General features: G+C 44.8%; 1 protein-coding gene across 1 annotated transcript in view; it reads right to left on the reverse strand.

Moving 5' to 3' along the window:
• LOC124619796 (testis-expressed protein 10 homolog) overlaps positions 1 to 26585 on the reverse strand; it is a 157958-nt gene extending 131373 nt beyond the window's left edge. Inside the window, exons 1-2 of the mRNA XM_047146387.1 lie at positions 26379 to 26585; positions 2743 to 2969 (exon numbers count right to left, since the gene is read on the reverse strand). Of these exons, the coding sequence (XP_047002343.1) occupies positions 2743 to 2937 (195 nt within the window). The 5' untranslated portion in view covers positions 2938 to 2969; positions 26379 to 26585. The remainder of the gene's footprint in view (positions 1 to 2742; positions 2970 to 26378) is intronic.
• Between the last annotated feature and the right edge of the window lie 958 nt (positions 26586 to 27543).

Genomic DNA, 27543 nt, shown 5'->3' on the forward strand with positions numbered 1-27543 from the left:
AGTAAACAAGGGAAAGTGGAAACACAAGACACAAGAGTAAAAGGGAATAGTGGAACTGAGGGAATAGCAAGGCTGTCATGAAGGAAAACATCGTAGGTGAAAGGGGAGAGGGAGGGCAGAGCGCAGGAGGGAGAGGAGCTAGGACGGAAAGGAATGGGTGCGGAGAAAGCAATGCAGCCTGGGAGGGAAGAAAGGCTGCAATAGTTCAGGGTACTGTACCAAAAAAAAAAAAAAAAGAGCTGTGGGGCACCTGGAGGCTGAGCAAATGGGGACTTTGGTCAAGGGAGACCACTGTATCACAGTAAAAGCACCTTTGAACGAGATAGGGGTAAGCACTGGATTGGTACATTCAACTTTGACCGATGATTTGTGCATAAGGAAAATGTTTAAGAAATTTGCACCAAAATTGGTGGCATTGGAGCCGAAGCAACACTATCTGGAAATCACACAAGACGTGCCGAATAATGCAAACAGAATACCACAATTACAGGCAATGAGACATGGGTTTACTGATGTGAGTAAGAAACCAAGATGCAGTCATCGCAGTGGAAACAGCAGACATCGCCTAGGCCAAAAATTGCATGGCAGATTCATATTGATGTGAAGGTCACACTGACCATTTTCTTCGATTCTCGTGGGGTGTTACACTGACAGTACGTGCCAAGAGGGCAAACCATCACAAAGGAATAATAAAGGGTGTCTCACAGACAACACAACTTTTGAAATGCCCACTATTTCTGTTCTATTAAGTTCGCAGCACAGAATGCGGTGCAAGTGTGCCAGAAAGTTGCGCAAAGTTTCATCGGAAGTACAGGAGTGTGCCTGCAGTCGTGAAGGGCATCTGAGTAATATCATATTTCGTATATAATCACAGGTAGCATACAATGCAGTAATACATAAATTAATTTGATTAAAAAATTTGTATGTTGTTACACACTCAATATGGGAAGGTCTATACCAGGTAGTCTTTCATCACCTTCGATACTCTCCTTACCAAACACACAGTCTTGCAGTTAATCAGGATCCTTAATCCAATGCCAAAAATGACCCTGAAAGGAACAAAACTTGAGTTGAGAGAATACATTGTGCAGAATGCGACAGCCTGGCTGATCACCGTTTCAAAAGATGTGTTCCAGAAATGTTTCCAACAATGGTAAGGGGGCTAAGATAAGTGTGTGCATTACCAACTACAATATTTTGAAGAGATTAAGGTTTAGTACCTCCACATCAATAAATGTATTTCCGACAGCCAAACGTTTAATAATTTTTGAACACTCCTCGCAAATGTACACAATCCATACACAATGCATTTAAATGGGACCAAATAAAAACCAACTGATCTTATCTTTGGGTCACAGCAATTTAACATCAATTAAATGCAATCTTGGCTGTACTGTTTGAATAATGTGCTGTTTTTACCTCTGCTGTCCAGTTTCAAGTTTGAAGTGTACACGTACATGCAACCATAATATGCTATATGTAGATTGAAAAAGGGATCAAAAACAAAAACAAAATGCCAAGGCATGTTCCAAATGCATCAGTGATCCTTCTAAATATAAATCAATCTGTGAAACATAACACCTGTTAACTACGCTCATACCCATTGGCAGAATGAAATAAACAGTACAAATTTTATGTATAAAATGGTCCATTATTATAGGTTACAGCAAGAATCAATGAAAGTTGAATAAGCAAACACGGTTTTGGTTCTAGGAGGGATTAACTTTGAACAGAGAAGGGATACAGTAAAATATAATGTTCGATACAAATTAGATGGGGCATCCTGAGGAATGAGAGGTCAGGGGGCACACTCAAGGACTTGTAAATCAATTATCTCTGCTTTATTTGTGTTTGTTCTGTCCTGCAAATGTCAAAATAACTTTTATATGTTACCATGTATTTATTTTTTCCAGTAAACATGTTAGTTAAAACGAAGTTCAAATCTCTCTTCAATCTTTCCAAATCTGACACCACCAATTGGAGTTTCCATGAAGCAAAAGTCAACCTTTGAATGACATTCAGTTATTAACTTTATGATCATGATTACCAGTAAATGATACATGACCCCTTATGCCTCTTCCAATTTGTATCTAACATTGTATTTTGCTGTATTCCTCCTGTATTCCAAGTTAATCCCTACTAGAACTAAACAGATACTTGCTCATTTGACCTTCATTGAAGTTTGCCACGACCTTGTATAATGTAGCATTTTATATTTAAAATTTGCCGCTCTTTTCACACTTTGGACCAAATATTAGTGTTGCCATTTAAAAAAAAAAAAAAAATCACTTTAGCCTCCAAATCATCTTGGAATCTACATTCAAGATCATGGCCATTAGCAGCAATATGTGATCCTCTTTGCCACCTACAACTTTATCTAAGGCATTTTGCTGTATGTCATCTCTATCCAGAGTTATTTCCCATTATGGATTAAAATGGTCCACCCCTTATATGATCACAAGCACATGTAACAAACTTCAAAATGACTGTATGGATTGAGACTGACTTGTGGTGTAAATAAAGCATCTTATTCCAATAACATACTGTCTCAACAAATCATTATGGTTTTAAATGTCATGATTTTGCCAAGTTTGCACTCAGCTGAAACTATTTAGGGAAAATGTAAGGAAGTTAATCAACAAATCTATTTTAGGATTTTTTAAAAATCAGTTCCTCAATTCTTTTAAGTCCATCATTTTATACATCACTCAATGAAAATACTTGCACATCCTTTTTAATTACCTTCACATTTAGTTTTCTGCTTGAAAGGGGCTCCTCTGAAGATGGTGCTTTCAGTTGTTCACGAATAACTATCTTTTTAACTTTGAAAGTAGTATCTGTCACATTCTGTCCTTTTGGAAGAAGCTGCTTTTTCTTCAGTTTAACTTTGGACTTTTCTTCCCTTTCAAATTTTTTGCTTCTATTTTTCTTCCCCATGATGCTCCAATGTACCAAGCTAACCCTATGGCCTGGAATAAAAAGAAATTAGTCATTCTCTTATAAAACACAAATTACTGAGCCTTCCTACACAAACAAAATTTCTGTTTATGTCAGCAGTATTAAAGCCTGATAGTTTACTAAAAAATGTATCAGTAAATATTTCAATACTATTAGCTAAAATCAAATTAAAACTAAACCAAATAACAGCTACCTAGAACACAACTGTACAAACAGGTAAAGATTGAGAATCTCACAGAAGCCAGCTTTCAGAGTCAGAGGTTCCTTGAGCTGAAACAACAGACAAAGGGCTGGAGAAAATGAGACCAGCAATTGAATAGAAATGCTTAGAAAAAACTACACAACAAATTCTCTCTTTGGTCTTATGATAGGTAACATACACAACAAATTCTCACTTTGGTCACACGACAGATTACCCTGTATATTAAGCAGTCAGAGATTATGTTTAAAATAACATGGGGAGATGAGGAATATATAAAAATGTGAAAACATTCTCAGAATCCACACTTGTCGAGTTGTCTGAGGACATTCTACCAACAGTTCAAGCAAATTTCAGGCTTGCAGCCGGTCATCGTTCAATATTTTGCACGATATTTCAACTGGGCACCTGCCAGTCATCTTCAGGTGAGCCGTCACAGACTGGCGAAAACGTCCTCCGTTCCGCAATACATAGCGTACTGCGTCCAAAACTTGATAGTTGAACCACACTGCCCGCCAGCAGCGCCCTCGTTGGTGGAATAGCGGAACTCAGTCGCCCTCTGCGTTGCTGTTTGCCACGGCCGTCGACGCACTCTGAGCAAATCGTGGAGATGATGGAATTCCATGCACTGTCCAGCTGGTAGCCGCTGTCACGGTTTAACAGATTTTCCGCCAGTCGTATTTCTATGGATTCTTTAATAATGGAGTGCCAGAAAGACGTTGCTGTGGACAAAATCATTGTTTTCTCATACTCCATTGAATGTCCAGTAGAAATACAATGTTCAGCAATAGCGGACTTGCTTGGCTGCAAAAGGCGGGTGTAACGTTGATGTTCAGTGCAGCGTTCTTTCACGGTGCGTGTGGTTTGACCTATGTGACAGAGTGCGTCGACGGCCGTGGCAAACAGCAACGCAGAGGGCATCTGAGTTCCGCTATTCCACTAGTGAGGGCGCTGCCGGCGGGCAGTGTGGTTCAACTATCAAGTTTTCGATGCATGCGCAGAATACTTACAGTATGCTATATATTGCGGAATGGGGGACGTTTTCGCCAGTCTGCGACGGCTCACCTGAAGATGACTGGCAGGTGCCCAGTTGAAATATCGTGCAAAGTATTGAACGACGACCGGCTGCAAGCCCGAAATTTGTTTGAACAGTCAATTCGCCGGGAAAATTTTAAAATTCACATTATACCAACAGTTTAACTAAATTGGACTCCTCAAAGTAAAAGGAAAACCTCTGTTAAGGGACGTCTGCACAGGAAAGCCCTCTGTATAACTATTTCCAGCAGGGTCAGGTAAGTGAATGTGGAGTGATATTTCCTGAATCCCCACTGAAAACAACTGAGCAGTTGTCTGGATTCTGAGCTCCTGACAAGGGGACAGATGACCAAATGCTACAATGTCTTTCTGATGCAGTTACTGTGGGCAAGTCTAAATATAACAACTAATGCAGCATTTGAGGTCCTTCCTTGGTTTGAAGAGATTGGTTAACAAAGTTTACTTCCTCAATGCTCCTGTTAGCTAACTAAAACAGTGAGGATGTTTCTTTTACTCCCTGTGAGGTCCCGCATCATGCATCGACATATCCTCCAGTGCCCAGGTGACATATCACGTACTGCAGACAGTGAAATGGCCCCATGGAAAAGGAGCAAACATATTACAAATTGTTGAGGCTTTCGTGGCCAATTATTGACCTATTACCGGTTGGCTGTCTCAGAATCTTCTGCACATGTTCGATTAACAATTTTTCTGCCATTTCACGATCATCAAGGGCTGGCAGTGTCAAAGATACACCCTCCACTGCTGGTGGTTCACCACCAAATCACTCAGCACCTAGTTTTTCTGTTGTGTTTGTAGTTTAATCCTTAAATTCTTTGCATGTTTGTGTGCTTGCATATAGTTGAATTCATGAATTCATTGTGTAGCATTTTTGTATTTGAGAGGTACAGTATCACATTTTAGTAACAGTAACATGCGTATTCAAGTAGTCTGTAGTCATTCCCCCCACCACAAAAGATAGTAAGCACTGACTACAGCTCCGTTAAGTTGGTTGGTTGGTTTACAAAGAGGGCAAAGGGACCAAACTGTGAGGTCATTTGGGCCCTTGTTCCCAGTAGAACAGTTACCTTTGGAAGGGAACGAAGAAAACAAAGAAGGCATACAGCACAATAACAGGAGAAAGGAAAATCCAGAAGAATGACAGAAGCACAACAAACACAACAATGGACAAAACAGAACAAGAAATCCACAGAGAGATGCAAGAAACACGGCGAAGAGATTAAAAACAAGAAAGCAGATTGCCATGGCTGGCTGACCATGAGAATAAAAAAGGAGAAGCCAGCCACTCTGCAACACATTAAAACCTCCAGCCTAAAAGCCCTAGGGTGGAGGACACAGAGGGACAAAGGACATGCATTAAAAATCAGATCGAATGATAAAACCCACCCTCACGAATAAAACATAAAACTAAAGCTGCCGTTGAGGCACTGTCGCCCAGCACTGAAAGTAGGGTGCTGGGAAAGTTAAAAGCCCGCCACAGAGCGGCTAAAAGTGGGCAGTCCAGCAAGAAGTGGATCACTGTCATTTGGGAGCCACAGTGACACTGAGGTTGGTCCACGCAAAGGAGGAGGTAACAACGTGTGAGACACGTACGGCCAATGTGGAGCCGACAAAGGACAACCGATACCCTGCGAGAAGCACGCAGGGAAGACTTCCACACATTCGCACTCTCCTTAATGACACACAGTTTGTTGTGCATATTGTTATGCCACTCCATCTTTCACAGCTCCGTTAGGTGGCAACGTCCACTGGTGAAGCTACAGGAGTCTAGGAAGTCACATATTTAGCTTTTCCTGTTTGTTCCACAGTTTAAATCTTAAGTTGGTGGAATGGAAAGGGTCTGTGCATTCTGTGGCAGACATAGGAGGAACTGGTTGCAGTTCACGAGCAGCTGAAGATGTTGCAGGCTGCTGTTTTGGGGTGTGGCAATGGCAGAGCATCTGGCACCTCACACCGGACACCTCAGATGTCACCTGTTTCACACACATGCTCTGCTGCCAAGGAACCTTGTAGCATAACTGTTGCAGGAAATCTGCATTCACTGTAGGACGAGTTGCAGGTTGTAATCTGTTTGCATAGCTCTAGGCAGAAAATTAATGTGGAGATTAGCCATCTGCCCTCACCTGTTCACCCTGTGAGTGGGCAGGTGGCTGCTCCTGGCACACAGGGGGGAGGAGCTCGAACATTAGACATGTTATGGCGCCCCTTAAGGAAACAGCATCCAGGGCTGGAAAGAAAGACAATGTGCACTCATGTCTGTAGGGGGGCCTCAACTGGGAAGTGGATAACCCCCTGACTGTGGCTATTGAGTGAGCAGGGCACAGTCACCACATGCAAGTTGTGCGTCACACCAGCACCGGTGACATCCATCACTTTGGCTCTGAAGCCGTCCCCAGCTCGTACCGGATGCTGGTGGAATCGGTGAATGCTGCTGGCCTCATGTATGGGGTATCAGAAGAACTCACAATTTGCAGTATCATTCCTGGAACTGATTGGGGTCCTTCGGTTTGGAGCCAAGTGGATGGTCTCAACCAAAGGCTCTGTTATTTCTGTGACGGTCTTCGCAGCAGATTTCTAGGCCTGCTTTAGAGGATGAAGAATTGTAGCTGACAATCAGTGGTGCACTACACAACGGAAGCAGCCATTCGGGTAGCAGCACCTGGGAGTTTTTAGGCTACGCAGCATTTTCAGGTACTCTGACGAACACTCGCCAGATGACAGGCAGGATGCAAAATCGGACAGTGTTCAGAGTAAAGACAGTTCGACTGTAGAAAGTTGAGTCAGTAAATTGTCAAAGTATTGTAACAAAGTTCCTGAATTTACTGTCCCCCAGGGAAGCTCTCGTGCCCAAATTTTTCTCAGAACTGAGAGTTAGCTGAAAACAGAAGTAGAAAGCTCCAAAATATTTAACAAGCTAAGGAATCTACATTGAAAAGAGAGATTAGATGCCACAGGAGGTGAAGTGTTCAAAACTGTCGACAAAAATATTGTGTCTATCGAGGTCAAAAATGAGTCTGACTGTGAAGTTATTTGGATTCAAGTAGCAGGCCTAGGTAAACTCAAGTTAATTATTGGATGTTTTTACTGGCCACCCGATTCCACCATAACCTTGTAAAATCATTCACGGAAAGTCTATGCTCAGTAAGCCACTAGTACCACATGATTGGGATCATGCAGTACCAGCTGGAGGTATCATTAATCAGTGAGTGCAGACTGTAAGGTCAATGGATTCACTGCAGATGGTACTATCAGAAAGACTTGCGAAGTATTTTTTGAACACGTTTTCTGAAAACTGCCTGGAACAACTAGTTCAACAACCCACATGCAATGAAAATATTTTAGACCTCGCAACTACAAACTGGTCTGACCTTATCAACAGCATCAGTGTAGAGACAGGAATTAGTGATCACAATGTCATAGTGATGACAGCTACTAAAGTAAAGCTAGGAGAGTATTTATGCCAGGAAAAGGAGATAAGTGATTGTTAGCATCCCACTTAGACAATAGATGGACAGAATTTAGCTCCAGTATGACGGACTTAGAGGAATTATGAGCAAAGTTTAAACTGACTGTATATCACACCACTGGCTTTGGTTTTGTTTTGCTTTAGGGTGCAAAAGACAACAGGGATCATGTGCGCTCAAGAGAATGGGCAAGCTGGGCAGTGCAGAAGGGTAGGTCCAAATGGGAATAGGTGTGCGAGGAGTCGGAAAGGAAATTGGGTGCTCCAGTGTTAAGGCAAAAGAGGTTAAGTTGGTTAAGGTCAGCCAAGAGGGCACCTCTCTGACAGGTCCTGGAGAATACCAAAGGGGATGACGCACATTAAAGTCAGCGAGTAGCAAAATGGGGGAGATATGTGCCAATAAGCTGAAGGAAGTCTGCCCTGGTGACATCAAATGATGGAGGAACGTAAATGGTACAGGTGGCGGAAAGTTAGGTGGGGAAGGAAAGGCAAATTGCAACAGCTTGAAGATGGGTAGCAGGGAGATTTGTCGACTATTAATGTCATCCTGTATGAGCAGCATGACGTCCCCATTAGATGGAACGCCGACCTCGGGGGGAAGGTTAAAATGAATCGGCAGGAAATTTGAAAGTTCACAGTGGTCGTGAGGGTTCAATTTTGTTTCCTGAAGGCAGAGTACAAGAGGACGCTGCGATGCTAAACGCAGCCATAAATCCTCTTTATGGGACCAAAGGCCATGAATGTTTCATTGGAGGGCAGTCAAAACGAAGAGATGTAGAGGTGTCACCTCGGCGGCTGCCGAGTGACAGCCATGAAGAGCCATTACTACAAAGCACAGAAGCAGGAGGATCCTGCTCCATGGGGTCCACAGAAGTATCAGCTTGCTCATTGGGCCGGTCTGTGGAGTCCAACGCTGAAAAAAAATGGTGGTGTGCACTGGAGACACGGAGGCCATCCAGGCTAAGGTATCATGTGGCGACACCATTGAGAGGATCTTCGAGTTGGCGAAGGAGAAGACTGTTTTCCTTTGTGGACTTCTTTGAGCCTTTCCAGTTAGAGGAAATCTTCGGTGCTGTTTGGCTGGATGGACGGAGGATGTCTTCAAGGGAGTACTCCTCCTGTCCTTTCTGGCCCACCAGTTGTGTAGCTTGTGGCTTCGCCCCTTGAGGCTAGAGTTTGATGGCTCGTTGCACAGGTGGACGGGGGGATGGTGACGCTACCCTGACACTGGGCGATTGTACAACCTCAGAGCTAAATTGAAAGTCACATGTCTGCGATGTCCTTCACCGAGCGAGGGGTAAAAAGAACAGAACTATAGGTGCCAGATGGGAGAATGCAGGGTTTGGGACTAGCTAGTAACTTGCAAGCTACTGGGTAAGGCATTTTTTCCTTTACCCGGATCTCTTGAACAGCACGCTCATCAAGATACAGGGGACAATCCTGAGAGGAGGCGGCACGGCTGCCATTGCAGTCGATACAGCACGGAGAAGGAAGTGGACAATCATCCTCATGCGCATCCCTACCACAGGTGACACATTTGGCTGGGTGTCAACAAGACGTTATAGTGTGGTTGAAATGATGACATTGGTAGCAGCAAATCGGGTTCGGAATATAAGGCTCAACTGTGATAATTTCATAGCCGGCTTTGATCTTGAACGGAAGCACCACTCTATGAAAGGTGAGAAAAAGAGTGTGGGTGGGCACTAAGGAGGAATCTACCTTTTTTATTACATGAAGGACAGCAATGATACCCTGACCAGAGAGGTAAGACTGGATTCCGGCCTCAGTTTTACCGTCGAGCAGCCTGGTGTAAATTAAACCATAGGATGAATTCAAAGTTCTACGGGCCTCAATATGAACAGGGTAGCAGTGGAGAAGTGAGGCAGCGTGCAGTTGTTGTGCTTGAGAATCAGAAGTAGTCTCCAAAAGCAAAGTGCCATTCTGTTAACGAGAGCAGGATTTCACAGGGCTGGCAATTTGCATCAATACCTTTCTGAATAATAAATGAAGTTACCGTGGCAAAGGACTGGCAGTCTTCAGTACATCAGACCATGAGGAACCGTTGTGCAGCTGGAAGGGTCTTCGAATCATTAGCCTCAGAACGTTTACGTTTCGTAGGCATTGATTGGGAAGATGATTAACTAATTGCGAGAAAATCCCCCATGATTGCCACCATCTCCAATGGCATGCTCCTTCCAACTGGGGGCCCCTGCACAAGGGGGTGCAACCGCCTTAAGCGATTGTTCACACCTCCCGAACACCTGATAGAGGGGCCAATCAGCAATCTGGGAAGGTTGCAGCTCAGGCAATTACCCCTTCCTGGGACTGGCCTGTAGCAGGGGGTACGTGCAAACCCAACCTGTCAACCCAGGGCTGGGAATTATGCATTACCCAGTCACCTGTTACACGTCGGACGCATGGGCCAGCCTTCAGGAGTGCAGAGGAAGGAAGAAGAAAAAGAGGAACCTCAAATGCTGAAGCGGAGGAACGAGAGGAGAAATGAAACAAAAAAGGGAAAGGGAGTGAGAAACAAAGGTGAGACTATTCTTACATCAACAACAGACAATGCACAACATTCCCAGCAACATCCCAGACATGTTCCCCAAGTGAGGGGAAAAAGAACAGCAAGAGGATAGACATGCTGCACAGAAGGGGAAAAATGCTGCGAAGGCTGGGGCCCTGTGGTAGCCAAGCACGAACCCGCCAAATAGTGGCGAGCCGCCGAGAGGGGGGGGGGGGGGGGGGGGCAATCACACTATGTAGATGAATGTTTCAAATAAGTGGATTAAGGACTGAAATGACCCTTTGCACTCTTGGTTCAAAATGAACACACATATGTTGACAGGAAAAAGTTAACAGAAATTCGCGCAGCTGTTAGGAGATCAATGCGTGAAGCATAAAACAACTTCCAGTATCATAACTTAGCAAAAAATCTTGCCGAGAACTGGAGAAAATTCGGGCCATATGTAAAATCACTAAGTGGGGCAAAGGTTTCCATCCAGTCTCTTGTTGATCAGTCTGGGGTGGAAACAGAAGACAGCAAAAAGAAAGCCAAAGTTTTAAATTTCACATTTAAGAAGTCATTCACATGGAAGGATTGTACAAACTGTTTGGCTGTCATAGATTCCTGCACAGAAGACATAGAAATATGGATCCGTGACGCAGAAAAGCAACTGAAAGTTGAAAACGAATAAGTACCCTGATCCAGATGGAATCCGAATTCAGTTTTACAGAGAGTACTCAGTGACATTGGCCCCTTACTTAGCTTGCATTTATCGTGAATGTCTCACCTGGGGCAAAGACCCAAGTGACTGGAAAAAAACGCAGTTGACTCATATATATAGGGAAGGTAAAAGAACGGACTTGTGCAATTATGGACCAATATCCTTAACACTGGTTTGCTGCAAAATTCTTGAACACATTATGAGTCTGAATATAACAAATTTATTTGAGACAGAAAAGTTTATGTTCACAAATCAACACGGTTTTAGAAAGCATCGCTTGTGTGAAAGTTGCCCTTCTCTCACATTATATCCTACAAACTGTGGATGGAGAGCAACAGGCAGATTTCATGTTAGATTTCTGGAAAGCATTTGACACAGTGCCCGCAGCAAACTGTTGACGAAGTTCCGAGCATACTGAATAGGTTCCCAGATACGTGAATGGCTCAAAGACTTTTTAAGTAATAGAACCCACCATGTAGTTCCTGAAAGCAAGTACTCATCAGAAACACGAGTATCATCAGGAGTGCCCCAGGGAAGTGTGATAGGACCACTCTTATTCTCTATATACACAAATGGGGCGGACAGGGTGAATGGCAACTGATGACTGTTTGCTGATGCTGTGGTGTACACGAAGGTGTCATCCTTGAGTGACTGTAGGGGGATACAAGATGACAGACAGAATTTTAGTTTGTGTGGTGAATGGCAGCTTACTCTAAATGTAGAAAAATTAAAGTTAATTCGGATGAGTGGGTAAAACAATCCTGTAGTGATCGAACACAGCATTAGTCACGTGCTGCTCGAAACACATCGATTGGATAACAAGGCACAATGTCACAAGGTGATACTCTTGAAACTATTGTGGAAATTTAGAGAACCACCATTTGTGGCCAATTGCAGATCAATTCTACTGCCACCAACGTACGTCTCACGTAAGGACCTCGAAGATAAGAGAAAGAAATTAGGGATCATATGAACACTTATAGGCAGTTTTTCTCACTCACCCTATTTGTGAGTAGAACAGGAAAGGAAACGACAAGTAATGGTATGTGGTACTCTCCGCCATGCACCGTATAGTGGCTAGCAGAGTGTGTATGCAGATGTAGAACAGCACAGTAAAGTTGGATTTTGGCAGTTGGTGGTGGTGGTAACTTTGGCAAAATATTCTGCAATTGTCTGGACAATGATTTGCAAGTTAGTGTGTAGATATATTACATTAGCAACTGGACACACAGCACTTTGCCCAGTTGATGGTGATCAGCAACTGCTGTCACGCTCACCCTACAAATGTGACAACATTTTACCCCCACTACACAAAAGGCTGACAAATTCTCTGCAGCTGCCCAGCTATTGCACCTACACAGAGTTGTCTGCACGCCCCTGCCTGAATGCGGCGCGGCATCTGTATCACCACCCTGAGGATTGTGGTATGGACATTTCGGCAGTGTTGTCAATTACGTAGGTAATAATGTGATCTGACAAATCCTGGGTGCTATACGAGTGTTAAAATACATTTTTTTTTTTTTTTTTTGTGGTTTTAGGGCGCACAACTTCAATGGTCATTAGCGCCCTGACTACTCTAAGAATGCACCGTGAGGCACAAGTTGACCACAACAACTAAAAGGGAAAACACGATAAAAGACAGACTGACAGGCATAGGATTAAAAAACAGCATCATCAAATGTCCTTAGCGAGGTGTGTCAAATTGATAAAACGAAGAACACGAGCAGCTGCTCGTGGGTCATCCGCTAAAATGGCATCGAAAGTATTTGGCAGGTTAAGATCGAGGCGCAGTGTGTTAAGATCTGGACAGGACATTAAAATGTGTCTAACCGTCAGCAAGTGCCCACATGGGCAGAACGGCGCCGGCGCAGCCGTCAGCAGATGGCGATGGCTGAACCGGCAGTGTCCAATTCTTAACCGGGCTAAAACGACCTCCTCCCGCCGAGAAGGGCGTGAGGAGGACGTCCAAGCCACGGGAAGAGGTTTTAAGGCCCGAAGCTTGTTGTCGGTAAGTGCAGCCCAATCGGCATGCCACAGAGATAAGATGCGCCGACAAATCACCCTGCTAAAATCGGACGAAGGGACGCAACAAGAAGCTGTTCGAGGCTGGAGGACCGCAGCCTTGGCCGCGGCATCTGCAGCTTCGTTCCCAGGGATACCGACATGGCCCGGAACCCACATAAAGCTAACTGGAGAACCGACGTCCACCAGCTGCTGAAGAGAGCGTTGGATCCGGTGTACAAAAGGGTGAACCGGGTACGGATCACTGAGGCTCTGGATGGCGCTCAGGGAATCTGAGCAGATGACATAAGCAGAATGTCAGTGGCGGCAGATGTAAAGAACAGCCTGGTAGAGGGCAAAGAGCTCAGCTGTGAAGACCGAACAATGGCCATGGAGCCGGTATTTGAAACTTTGTGCCTCGACAATAAAGGAACACCCGACCCCGTCATTGGTCTTAGAGCCATCTGTATAAATGAAAGTCATGTCGATGAACTTCGAACGAAGTTCCAAAAAACGGGAGTGGTAGACCGAACCGGGGGTGACCTCTTTTGGGAGCGAGCTGAGGTCAAGGTGAACGCGGACCTGAGCCTGGAGCCAAGGTGGCGTGCGGCTCTCGCCCACTCGAAAGGTTGCAGGGAGGGAAAAAGTAAGGTGTTGAAGGAGGCGACGAAAGCGAACGCCAGGGGGTAGCAGGGCAGAGACATACAACCCGTATTGACGGTCAAGAGAGTCGTCAAAAAAGGAACGATAAGACGGATGGTCGGGCATTGACAGTAGCCGACAGGCATACCGACAAAGCAGTATATCGCGCCGGTAGGTGAGTGGCAATTCGCCAGCGTCAGCATGAAGACTCTCTACGGGACTGGTATAAAATGCTCCGATCGCAAGTCGTAAACCCCGATGTTGTATGGAGTTGAGGCGGCGTAAGATGGATGGCCGTGCAGAGGAGTATACGAAGCTCCCATAATCCAGCTTGGAGCGGACGATCGACCGATATAGACGAAGTAGGACGGTTCGATCTGCTCCCCACGACAGACCACTGAGAACACGGAGGACATTTAAAGAACGGGTACAACGGGCGGCCAAATATGACACATGTGGAGACCAGCTAAGTTTCCTGTCAAATGTAAGGCCTAAAAATTTGGTTGTCTCCACGATTGGGAGAGCAACGGGACCGAGTCTTAAGGACGGTGGGAGAAACTCTTTGTATCGCCAGAAGTTAATACAGACCGTCTTCTCGGCAGAAAAACGGAAGCCATTGGCGACACTCCAGGAGTAAAGACGGTCAAGAGAACGCTGAAGACAGCGCTCCAGGACACGTGTACACTGCGCGCTGCAATAGATGGTAAAATCGTCCACGAAAAGGGAGCCTGATACATCAGCTGGGAGGCAATCCATTATTGGATTGATCGCGATGGCGAAGAGAGCGACGCTCAAAACTGAGCCCTGTGGCACCCCATTCTCCTGGCGAAAGGTGTCGGACAGGACAGAACCCACACGTACCCTGAACTGTCGATCCATTAAAAAGGAACGAATAAAAAGAGGGAGGCGACCGCGAAGGCCCCATGTATGCATGGTGCAGAGAATGCCCGCCCTCCAACAGGTGTCGTAAGCCTTCTCCAAATCAAAGAACACAGCCGCGGTCGGGCGCTTCCGCAAGAAGTTATTCATAATGAAGGTCGACAAGGTAACCAGATGGTCAACAGCAGAGCGGCGCCTACGAAATCCACATTGTACATTGGTAAGTAGGCGTCGAGACTCGAGCAGCCAAACCAATCGAGAGTTAACCATTCGCTCCATCACTTTACAGACACAGCTGGTAAGCGAGATAGGTCGATAACTGGAAGGCAAGTGCTTGTCCTTCCCCGGCTTAGGAATAGGGACAACAATAGACTCGCGCCAGCATGCGGGAACATGTCCCTCAATCCAGATGCGATTGTATGTACGAAGAAGAAAACCTTTACCCGCAGGAGAAAGGTTCTTCAGCATCTGAATATGAATAGAATCTGGCCCTGGAGCAGAGGACCGTGATCGGCCAAGTGCGTTTTCGAGTTCCCGCATGGTGAATGGGGCATTATAACTTTCACAATTCGAGGAGCGGAAGTTAGGTGGCCTAGCCTCCTCTGCCTGTTTGCGGGGGAGGAAGGCAGGGTGGTAATCAGCGGAGCTCGAAACCTCTGCGAAAAAGCGGCCGAAGGCATTGGAGACAGCCTCAGGGGCCACAAGGACGTCATTCGCGACCTTCAAGCCAGAAACTGGTGAGTGGACCTTAGTGCCAGATAGCCGGCGCAGGCTACCCCAGACAACAGAAGAAGGAGTAAAACTGTTGAAGGTGCTTGTGAAAGCAGCCCAGCTGGCTTTCTTGCTTTCTTTGATAATACGACAACACTGAGCACGTAATCGTTTATAATTGATACAATTCGCCACTGTAGGGTGGCGTTTAAAAGTGCGTAAAGCACGTCGACGAGCACGTAAAACGTCTCTACATGCTGCGGTCCACCAGGGGACCGGTACGCGACGTGGAGAAGAAGGAGGGTGAGGGATGGAATATTCAGCAGCAGCGAGAATGACTTCCGTGAGGTGTGCGACCTGACGATCGCAGCTTGGAAAGGTTTGATCCTGAAAGGTCGCCCTGGAAGAGAAGAGCCCCCAGTCTGCCTTGGAGACGGTCCAATTAGAGAAGCACGGAGAGGGGGTATGCTGCAGGAGATGGATAACACACGGGAAGTGGTCGCTCGAATATGTATCAGAAAGTGCATACCACTCAAACCGGCGTGCAAGTTGGGGAGTACATATAGAGAGGTCTAAATGGGAATAGGTGTGAGATGTGTCCGAAAGAAAAGTAGGGGCGCCAGTATTGAGGCAGACAAGATCGAGCTGGTTGAAAAGGTCTGCTAACAAGGAGCCCCTCGGGCAGGATGCTGGAGAGCCCCAAAGGGGATGGTGGGCATTGAAGTCTCCAGTTAACAAAAATGGTGCAGGTAGCTGAGCAATAAGTTGCATCACGTCTGCCCTGGTAACGGCAGATGACGATGGAGTGTAAACGGTACAAAAGGAAAACGTAAAAGTGGGGAGAGTAATGCGGATGGCAACTGCCTGCAGGCCGGTGTGCAACGTGATGGGATCGTAGTAAATATCATCCCGGACCAGCAACATAACCCCTCCATGAGCTGGGATACCTACCACAGGGGGTAGGTCAAAACGCACAGAGGTGTAGTGTGCCAAGGCAATTTGATCGCATGGGCGTAGCTTCGTTTCCTGGAGGGCTACGACAAGCGGACGGTGCAAGCGGAGCAGCAACTTCAAGTCCTCTCGGTTGGAGCGAATGCTGCGAATATTCCAGTGAATAAGTGCCATCGTAAGAAAAGAAAGATGAGAGAAGTGGTCACCTCGAAGGCCGCTTAGGGCCTGGCTTCGAGCGAGCACTGCCGCCGCTATCAGTAGGCGGACAGTCATCGTCCATTGGGTCTATAGGGTCATCGGCCATCTCGGGAGGATGGCCGGGAGGGGGAGCTTCCTCCGCCAGTGAACGGCCAGATGTACGGCTACCAGCGGTGCGGCCAGGCGAAACGGATGACGGCCTGGGGCGGCAGCCGCTGGGTGGCGCAAGAGAAGAAATGCGCCGTGGCGGGGAAGGAGAACTGTGCTTCCTATGCGCCTTTTTGGAAGGACGTGTAGTGGAAGTACCGGTCGAAGGCTGGGAGGTCGAGGTACGGAGGAAGTCTGCACGGGATGGTTCCTTCTTGAAGGCCCGTGCATCTGACTTCGGTGTCTTCGTCTTAGCAGAAGCTGAGGAAGGTGCTCGTGTCTGTGGGGTGATGGGAGGAAGAGGAGACGTCGACCGCGCGATCTTGGCACTGGCCGAACGGACGACCGTGGTGCTGAAGGTCAGATCGCATGTCTGGGTTGCTACCTCCCGGGTAGTCCGAGGAGAGGCGAGGACAGTACTGTATTTCCCCGCTGGGAGCAGCGTGGGCTTCCTACTAGCCAATAGCTTGCGAGCAGCCGAGGTGGACGCAAGCCGAGGTGGACACTTTCTCTTTGACCCGAATTTCCTGGATACAGCGTTCTTCCTTATAGACAGGACAGTCGCGGGAGGATGCGGCATGGTCACCCTGACAGTTCACACAACGAGGAGACGGAGGTGGACAGTCACCCTCATGGGCATCCCTGCCACAAGTGACACATTTAGCCGCATTGGAACAAGACTGTCGAGTGTGATTGAAACGCTGACACTGGTAGCAGCGCGTAGGTGTCGGGATATAGGGGCGAACAGAAATAACCTCGTAGCCCGCCTTGATGCGCGATGGCAGCTTAACACTATCGAAGGTCAAGAAAATTGTCCGGGTCGGTACAAGGTCATTGTTGACCTTTTTCATGACCCTATGGACAGCCGTCACGCCCTGCTCAGCGAGGAATGATTGAAGCTCCTCGTCAGTCAATCCGTCGAGGGAGCCAGTATAGACCACACCACGAGACGAATTCAAAGTTCGGTGGGCCTCCACCCGGACAGGGAACGTGTACAGGAGGGTGGCCCGAAGCAGTTTTTGTGCCTGAAAGGCACTCTCAGTTTCTAGTAATAAGGTGCCGTTACGCAACCTGGTACAGGATTTGACAGATCCGGCTATGGCATCTACGCCCTTCTGAATAACGAAAGGGTTGACAGAGGAAAAATCCTTTCCGTCCTCAGTTCGAGAAACTACGAGGAACTGTGGGGCAGGCGGTAGTACTTTTGTCACTGTTGGCTGGTCACGTTTCCGTTTTTGGGTCGAAGTCGAAAGAGATGGAGTAGAATCCATTGCGGAGGAATCCCCCATGATTGCCAGCGTCTCCGATGGCGCGCTCCTTCCTTGTGGGGACCCTCTCAGAGGGCACTCCCGCCTTAGGTGAATGTTTACACCTCAGGTCACACCTCCCGAGAAACAGACGGAGGGACCAATCGGCATGGTCAGAAGGTATCAGCTCAGGCAATCACCCCTCCCTGGGCCTGGCCTTTACCAGGGGGTACGCGCGTGCCTTACATGTCTACCCAGGGCGGGGACTTACGCGTTACCCCGTCACCGGCTACGCGTGAGAACGCGTGGGTCGGCCTTCAGGCACGCACAGGGAGGAAGGAAGAAGAGGAAAAAGAAGAGAGAGAGGGAGAAAGAGGACAGACTGTCTCAAACGCCGAGGCGGAGACCAGAGAAGGCAAGGAGAAGAAGGCAATGAGAAAGCAAGGGGAAGAAGGCAATAAGAAGGCAAGGAGAAGAAGGCAATGAGAAGGCAAGGAGAAAAAGGCAATGAGAAGGCAAGGAGAAGGCAAGGGAAAGAGTAAGGAAGACAGTGAGGTGGAGAAGAGCAAAGAAAGGAACCAACAAAAGGAAGGAAGAAACGAGAAGTGAAAAAACCAAAAGGACCACGATGATAGGTCGTGGAACCGTCCGTCTCCGGACGCAGGCGCGAACTACCCCCGTGAGGGGGACGGACTCCTTTTAGTCGCCTCTTACGACAGGCAGGAATACCGCGGGCCTATTCTAATCCCCGTACCCGCAGGGGGGGTGTTAAAATACAGAAAGCGGCTTGTACAGCATCCAGTTTAAGTTAGTGAGCACCCTTCGTGGCAGCTTTCTTTCAAGCACTGTCCTGTCTGGGGAGTGAATCCGCATCTCTAGAGTAATGTGCACCAAGAATGGAGAGCATATGAGTAGACTGACAGCAGTGGATGGCCCTGCTGCAGTACTGAATTTGGCACCTCTGCCCACTGCAGATGATGTTTTCAATGGCTCTACACCTGTGCAGGTATCTACTGAGCCCCATAGCACATTGTGTGCATTAAAATCCCCACGTGGTCGGGACAGTAGTATAATGAATTTAGTGAGAACCTGTCTTTTCAACAAGGATGAGAATTTTGACTGTCTAGAAGTAGTACAATTTCAACTGACACACAACACGGTTCCAGCTATGGGCCTGTTAGGAACAAAAGGACCATTTCAACGTGCCAGTGAGATTACACTGTGTTCATTGCGCACAAAAAGTGATATTCTTATGGGTGTTTTGTAGCCTTCTCTGTACGATCCAATTATTACATGGAAGTACAAGCTTTCAGTAAAGAAAAATGAGGAAATAAATGCTGGAATGGCTGTGCAAAACCTCACAAGATTAGAGCAATGTTTGAAAGGCGTTCTGCTGTTTGTAAGCAAACTATACTCATTTCCACTGTCTGTTAGGACAAGCCAATAGTCTCATTACGAAAGCAACCAGTACCGATAATCTCGGACGAATGTACATCGGCTGGGGACCATAGCTGCAAAAGGGAAACAGTTGAAGTCCAAGTGAAAGGAGAACATTCCTGTCCTGTTCTTAAGAGACATTACTCTGCTGTGATAATTTAAATTATTTTGTATCGTATATACTCTATTTACACACATATAGTAGTTTCCCATTGAGAATTTTGCACAATGCAACATGATTATGTATTAAACTGCCAACCGTATCTATTTTCTTCCTTCTATTCCATTTGCCTACTGTTTACACTATAGCACTTCATACTGTCACAAAGCAAGTGACAGGTAACTATCTGACAGCCTTTTGTGTGCCTGTTTGTGACTCAGCATCTCCGCTATATGGTGGGTAGCAACTATCCTTTTTATAAGATTGTTACATTCCATCCTGAATTTTACGTTGTTTGATTTAGTAGAACTGATTGACATAGAACATAGAAGAGGACAGATAGGAGGAACACACTGTTAACCTATGACGCACATTCACAGATACGGTGACAACTTATAAGGTGGTGGAGAGGAGAGATGCAAAGAGTTCTACACTCTGTTTACAGAAATAGTGGCATATACTTTAGCTCCCTCCACACTAAGGTTGTCCTTTCTGTGGAGGTTGTAATCACACGGCACAGGGGCATCGGCAAGTTCAAAATGATGTGTCTTGGAGACATTACAAATTGGTCTTTTCGCTACATTACCCATAGTTTCTCTACATTTGTTCAGAGGTTTTTTCCTTTCTCTAGCACACATTTATCTGAGGTAGAGTGTCTACAGCAGACAGGACTGAGGGTTGGGGGCAGATTTACTTAAGTAACTTAACAGTTTCCTCATGCAGCCATCAATGCCCATAGCACTGCACCAATGGTCATCATCTAACCAGTCAGACAAGGCCAAGATCACGACACCTGACAGTTTTGTACGAGACGTTTTTGGTTTCTTGTTCTTGGTTCTTTGCTTTGACTTTGGAAGTGCTGGCCAGGCTGTTTCAACTGGACAATTCTCCTGAGTCCACTTTCCTGTTCACCAAGATGGTGCTACATTCTTCTCACCAAGAGGGTGCAATACTCTTCTCAACTATACGCTATACTGTCACTATTGTTTCTGATATGTGCCTGCCGGTTTGTTTATTCAGAGGTGCAAGTTGTCGTGCCTTCAGCAGCTGTTATTGACTGGGTGCCAGCCTTAGTCTTTTGACAAAGGTTGCTCCAGTGCTAAAGCAAATGACATGACAGGAAATGGCTGCAAGTCTCGAATGCCTTCTCTGCTTCAGAGTATGATTAGAGTCACATAACTTTAAATTCCTCAATTTTCGTTTCTTCTATGCAGATTGGACATTCTGTGGGCAATCAGCACCCATGGGCTGAGCAGTGACCCGATTATATGGTTTGTCAGCAGCTGACTCATCTTCCAAATGTGTCCTACCATTTGTACTACACAGGGATATGACTGAACCTCGACACTTTGAAACAGCACATGAGGTTAGCTATATGTGGCCTATTTCTGAGATAGGTCAGGACTGTAGCAATGTATTTGTTCAATTTCAGTATCTTGCATCTCAGAATAAAATCTCCTGCCTTTCAAGATCACGCGTCTTTGTCATGTTCTTTACTCTAGTGACATTATATCTTGCAATTCTTTGGTATCAACATTCATGTAATTTCACATGCTGTGCAGCACACATTGTATGGCATATTCTGCAGTATGGCATTTAACAGCTTGGTTATTTGGGTGTACTTCACTGTATCAACCAGGAGTGTGTCGAAATGCAGCCTCTTTGAGGAAGTCTTTCTGCAATTATGTCCATCACTTTATGCATGTAGAATGGTGACAGATTCTCAAGCATACCTGCCGTCCATCTGGGAATAATGGAACTGTTATGAACTACAGGACTTTGTATGTTACTGTATCTGTTTTCTTTAGTAGTGGCAGGTAGCCACATAAACTCTCTTAGAATTGGGTGGTCCTTGTGACACACAATAGTGATGGCCGAACCACGCACAGAGCTTGCTGGTTGCATTTGCCAGCCCCCAGCCTCGGGAACCCAAGTCAACGAAGACTGAACTTCCTGAGATGCTTGCCACCTGGCACTACCTGAGGGGCACATGAGGCTTGTCGAATGCCTCATACACAGTGAGCATTATCACTGAAGATTGAAGTCATGACACTTACCTAAGCCAGAAGTCTAGGGTAGGACGAAAAAGGACAGGTTTCGAGTTGGCAAATCCAACGAATGTAAAACAACGGCCAGAGTTACGGCTGCAGGGACAAAAAGTTAGTGAATAGTTCACACAGCTTTTTTAGCTTTATATTCTGTGCAACAAGTTTTTAATTGCTATGGAAAATACCTTGCAAATTTCTGCGATTAGGCCTGCACTTATTCTAAATACACTATGCATTTGCTGACTATATTCATTTCAGGATATTGCAAGCAATTTTGTCTGCTGCACTCTCAATGGATGTCAGCAACCATCTAATAACAAGCCCCCTCACACTCACATCACATCTCATACCGAGCACTGTCAAATTACTTAACTTGGCATGTAAGTTGTGGTATGGTAGTGTTCGTGACTGAGTGGATCAACACACAACCACTGATGTGCCTAGGTACCAAAGGATGACTGTATGTTTGTTATAAGTCTAAAGAGCAGAGTACAATCCCAGTTCCAAGAGACATGAATCACACTACTTTGTTGTGGCTAACAGCCCACAAATGAGGCTTGGGTCAGGGGTGAGCCTAGGGCGCCGAAGGATGTACAAGACTCAGCACCAACGGTACACAGGGGTTGCTCCAGAATGGACAAAGTCTGTGAGGCTGCCAGCAAGTGAAATGCACTCTAGCTTTCTCAGACACAGTGGTGAGATACACCTTGTTTGACTCGGTAAAGTGTACTCCGATTAATGAGCAGCTAGGCACAGCCAGTATAAGCCCAGTCTGAAATAAGGGCGAGCTCGTGTGAACTCCAATTGGTAGGCTACTAAGCGCGGTCGGTGTAAGCCCAGAGTGTGAACTGGTTACAGAGCTGTCAGGTAGTGGTCTAAATACTCAACCAGCAGAAGGATATTTGAGAAGGCACACAACTAGGGGGAAGTGAGGCAGTGGCCATGACAGCAATGCTGTTTGCAGGGATTTTATGCCCCTGGCACCACAGGGTACCGTAACGGCTACTGGATGTTCAGTTTAACACAAGCCAGTGCGAGTTTGTTGATGCACATTGTTTATGTTTGAGGTCTAGGAAAGTGTTGTTAGTTGGCTCTAGAGCCACCAACTGACGGTACATGACTGTATGGTTAGTGGCTGTGTCACAGATGGCAGCCTATAGCAAATATAATGACATTGCTACTGTCCTACACTCCCTAACCCAGTGACTATATCAGATTCTTGAACAGCTAATAATTTTGATGCTTTTTTTTTTAAACAATTCCATTACTGTCTCAAATGTCTTCTGCCACACCTCATTTAGCCAACAGTTTCAAATGCTCTTAACATGTACTACCATTTTAATCATTGCACAGGGGTTATTTACAACCTGTTTGGGCAGTTGATTGTTCAGTGTTCAGCACGGGCTGACAAGAGTCCTTAAGATTCATATGGTAGGCCTTTTAATATTATATTCTGCTTCCTCAGTTTGGTGGTTTTTCATTTATATAATAATCACTCCTATATTTCAAATTACCGAACTATCAGTTTAGTAAGTCACGGCTGCAAAATACTAACGTGAATTCTTTACAGACGAATGGAAAAACTGGTAGAAGCCGATCTTGGTGAGGATCAGTTTGGATTCCGTAGAAATATGGGAACACTTGAGGCAATACTGACCCTACAACATATTTTAGAAGCTAGATTAAGAAAAGGCAAATAATAATTCCAATCCCAAAGAAAGCAGGTGTTGACAGATGCGAAAATTACCAAACTATCAGTTTAATAAGTCACAGCTGCAAAATACTAACGCGAATTCTTTACAGACGAATGGAAAAACTGGTAGAAGCGGACCTCGGGGAAGATCAGTTTGTATTCCGTAGAAATGTTGGAACACGTGAGGCAATACTAACCTTACGACTTATCTTAGAAGAAAGATTAAGAAAAGGGAAACCTACGTTTCCAGCATTTGTACAGTTAGGGAAAGCTTTTGATAATGTTGGTTGGAATACTCTGTTTCAAATTCTGAAGATGGAAGGGGTAAAATACAGGGAGCGAAAGGCTATTTACAATTTGTACAGAAAGCAGATAGTTATACGAGTCGAGGGACATGAAAGGGAAGCAGTGGTTGGGAAGGGGGTGAGACAGGGTTGTAGCCTCTCCCCGATGTTCAATCTGTATATTGAGCAAGCAGTAGAGGAAACAAAACAAAAATTCGGAGTAGGTATTAAAATCCATGGAGAAGAAGTAAAAACTTTGAGGTTCGCCGATGACATTGTAATTCTGTCAGAGACAGCAAAGGACCTGGAAAAGCAGCTGAACGGAATTGACAGTGTCTTGAAAGGAGGATATGAGATGAACATCAACAAAAGCAAGACGAGGATCATGGAATGTAGTCGAATTAAGTCAGGTGATGCTGAGGGAATTAGATAAGGAAATGAGACACTTAAAGTAGTAAAGGAGTTTTGCTATTTGGGGAGCAAAATAACTGATGATGGTCGAAGTAGAGAGGATATAAAATGTAGACTGGCAATGGCAAGGAAAGCATTTCTGAAGAAGAGAAATTTGTTAACATCGAGTATAGATTTAAGTGTCAGGAAGTCGTTTCTGAAAGAATTTGTATGGAGAGTAGCCATGTATGGAAGTGAAACATGGATGATACATAGTTTGGACAAGAAGAGAATAGAAGCTTTCGAAATGTGGTGCTACAGAAGAATGCTGAAGATTAGGTGGGTAGATCACATAACTAATGAGGAGGTATTGAATAGAATCAGGGAAAAGAGGAGTTTGTGGCACAACTTGACAAGAAGAAGGGACCGGTTGGTAGGACATGTTCTGAGGCATCAAGGGATCACAAATTTAGCACTGGAGGGCAGCATGGAGGGTAAAAATCGTAGAGGGAGACCAAGAGATGAATAGAGTAAGCAGATTCAGAAGGATGTAGGTTGCAGTAAGTACTGGGAGATGATGAATCTTGCACAGGATAGAGTAGCATGGAGAGCTGCATCAAACCAGCCTCAGAACTGAAGACAACAACAACAACAAATTTTTTAAACAGTACTAGAATTACTTGTGACTTGTTAGTTTTAATTTGACCTAGTTTTTGGTCCCTCTGAAGACTGAAAACTGATCGTCATTCATCTGAATGACGACAGTATCGATATATCAGATCTAGCACTTCAGTGAAGCCGGAAGTTGTCGGCACATAAATTATATTTACAGGATGACAGAACTGGCGAGATATTGATGTACATAGAGAACACCAGTGGGCCTACGGCCGAGTCCTGTGGCTGTACCGAGATAACGTGCTTTGAGGATAACTCATCATTCCCACAGACAACAAACTGAGTGGCCAGCATGTCTGACTGAAAAGTAGTGGGCCCAGGTTAGATTCCCGGCCAGGTCATAGATTTTCTCCACTTGGGGTCTGGGTGTTGTCCCCATCATCATTTCCTCCACATCAACACACACGTCACCCAATGTGGCATCAAGTGGAAAGACTTGCACCTCATCAGCCAAACTTCCACAAATGGGGACTTCCGGCCATCAGTGACAAATGATCATTTCATTAGTTCTCTGTTTCTCAAGCAGCCACTTCGCTGCACATCTGAAAATTTTAGTTGCCACATTTTTCTAAGCAGTATGTCAAAGTCTGTATCAAATGCTTAGCTGAAGTCTAGAAGTATCAACATTGTGGCCTCATGGTTGTCTATGGCACATGCCAGGTCATCAGTTATCGTAATGAAATGTTTGTGCTGTGATGTTTACAAAAGGTGGACCAACATTTGCCATATAAGTTGAATGTGCATAAGTATTCAGTCAGCAGACAGTGGCCTACATATTTCAGAGGATTGCATACAGCGGGTAAGGTGAACTGGGCAAATATCCTATAGTATGCACCAATCGAATGACAGTGAAGATCCTGTAGAATACATAAACTGAACAGTACCACTGTACCATAATGATGTTGCAAGGAATTTCAATTTATTCCTTAACTCTTCATTCCAGATATGTGTCCACATAATTACTGATCTTACTTGCTCCCTGATTACCTAGGATCTATCCAATGGCTTAAAGTCATGGAAGATTCTGGAATTTTTAAGTGTTTGTAATTCTGTAAAACATTTCACAAGTTTTGAACATAGTTGCTATACACCTCTCCAAAATAGCATACAAATAACTTTGTGATTTAACATTACAATGCTAAAGCCAGTATAGTGAAGCAGATAATATTGACTTTCTAGACGTATTCGTTAATGTCCCTATCGAGATATGCTTTTAAGTGTACCTCTGGTACTACAACACTCTGTTTTTACGTGACTTTTTCCAAAGAATGACAGCTCAACTAGGGCTCACTTTAAAATCAATTTGATACAGAGATAAGTTTATAAAATTAAATGTATTTTTGTATTGCCTTGGTCACCAGTCACTAAAATAGTGTGTTTTTCTAACGTGTGGATATGTCTCTTTGATTAAATGTCTAACAGTTCTTGAATTGTAAATCATAAAGATATCATGTTTCATGTTGTTATATCTGACAGAAAGACACTCAAGTAATAGTGTAACCCCAGTAGCACGAACAGTGCAAAAGTTTGTTCTTCGACTTGGATAGTAGGTAAAACAGTAATTTTCACTAATAATCCATTGATACTACAAGTAGCTGTATAACAGATAAAACAGGGCCACTTGAACGTAAGACAATTTGTAAGAAAATGGTACACATGAATTATGGTGCAGTCAAGAAAAATAAAGCAGTTGCGGATTGATGATTCAGCACAATAATGTTTCACTTCTTGGTCAATCACATTCACCATTCACCCACATATGGGGCATCCCATTCATTCAGTTAAATGATAAAACTAAACTGACGTTTTCAAATTGAATTTTTCCGATCGCCAGATAATTGCAAGTAACGTTAAATGACATAAAAATACACTCTATGAACAAATTTTCTTTCCTATGTAGACTGACACCCAGTCATCAAAGCATCGAAAAACACTTAATGCCTTAACATTAGTGCAACTTTCTGCCTCCAATCTTTACTGAATGTAGCTCACACGAAATTACAATACGTACTTACATTCACAATAACGGATATATACACCAAATAAAAGCAGCCGTATGTAACAGTGTCCTATAATTCAATATGAGAAACTAATTTTTCTGCGTAACCATCACACAGTATGTGCTCATACTAAAACGCAACACAATGAGTGGAAAACTGCACACAACAATCCATCACAAGTTTGTTTACATTTTACGACAAAACACGTGTGCGAGAACCTCGCAAGTCACGTGCAGTGTCGCCAACACTGACAGACTTATTTCCGTTAACCAAATTTCAAGATCTGCTAGACATGGTACAAAAAAAACGCCATAATCTTGCAAATAAGGACAAACTACATATTTAAATTCTTGTGATCTGTTGGGAGAACGTAAGGTGATGTCTATCACAGACAAGTGACTTACAGGCGTCGGGGTGAGAGTTGGGAAATCATTGTACAGTATATAAATAAACTGAATTCTTCTGCAACGTCCAAAGCATCTCAGACATATATGTCATCCAGCTTGCATTGCCAGGTCGTATGGTGAGTATTGAATTCTCCTCAGAACAAGAATGGGGATTGAATTGAGTAACCAAAGGTTGCCACTTATCAATTTCAATTTTTATCCTTGGAGGGCTGTGTAATGCCCACATGAAAGGGTCCAAAGTAGTTGAACTCACATCGCTACTGTCTGGAAACTTCTTTAATGTACGGTATGGTTCTACAGGACTAGCAGAGGGTGGAAGCAGTGACCTAACAAACCATATTAAACCACATTTTCCATCATATCTGCCCTGTGGAAAAATGTGGTTGCCTGGTAATGAGAACAAAGAATTTGGTTTAAATCACACTTCTGAGAGTTCTGCAATGTGTGTACCTAGCAAAGTTATTCCCTTTGCAGATATTCTCTGTTTGAAGTGACTGATCTGCCATTCCACAGAAGAACTGTAATCGCCATTTTGATGTGCCAACGTTTCCAATAGCATCTGGAGTATGCAGTGGAATTGAGTAATCCTTGTGATGCTCTTTGAATTTCACGAATGACCTGCTCAATCAGATTGAAAAGTTTGTCTTGCAATGTGCGTATCTAACCTCAGATAAGCCAGTCTTCCTGTTTTCAACACGGGATCTGAATTTTTATTGCAGTAGTTGTTCTGTGGAATAGAAGAGTGGTGTTGCTGCCAATATGCGTTGCTACGA

Source organism: Schistocerca americana, chromosome 6 (assembly GCF_021461395.2).
Source record: "Schistocerca americana isolate TAMUIC-IGC-003095 chromosome 6, iqSchAmer2.1, whole genome shotgun sequence".
Classification (NCBI taxonomy): Eukaryota; Metazoa; Arthropoda; class Insecta; order Orthoptera; family Acrididae; genus Schistocerca; species Schistocerca americana.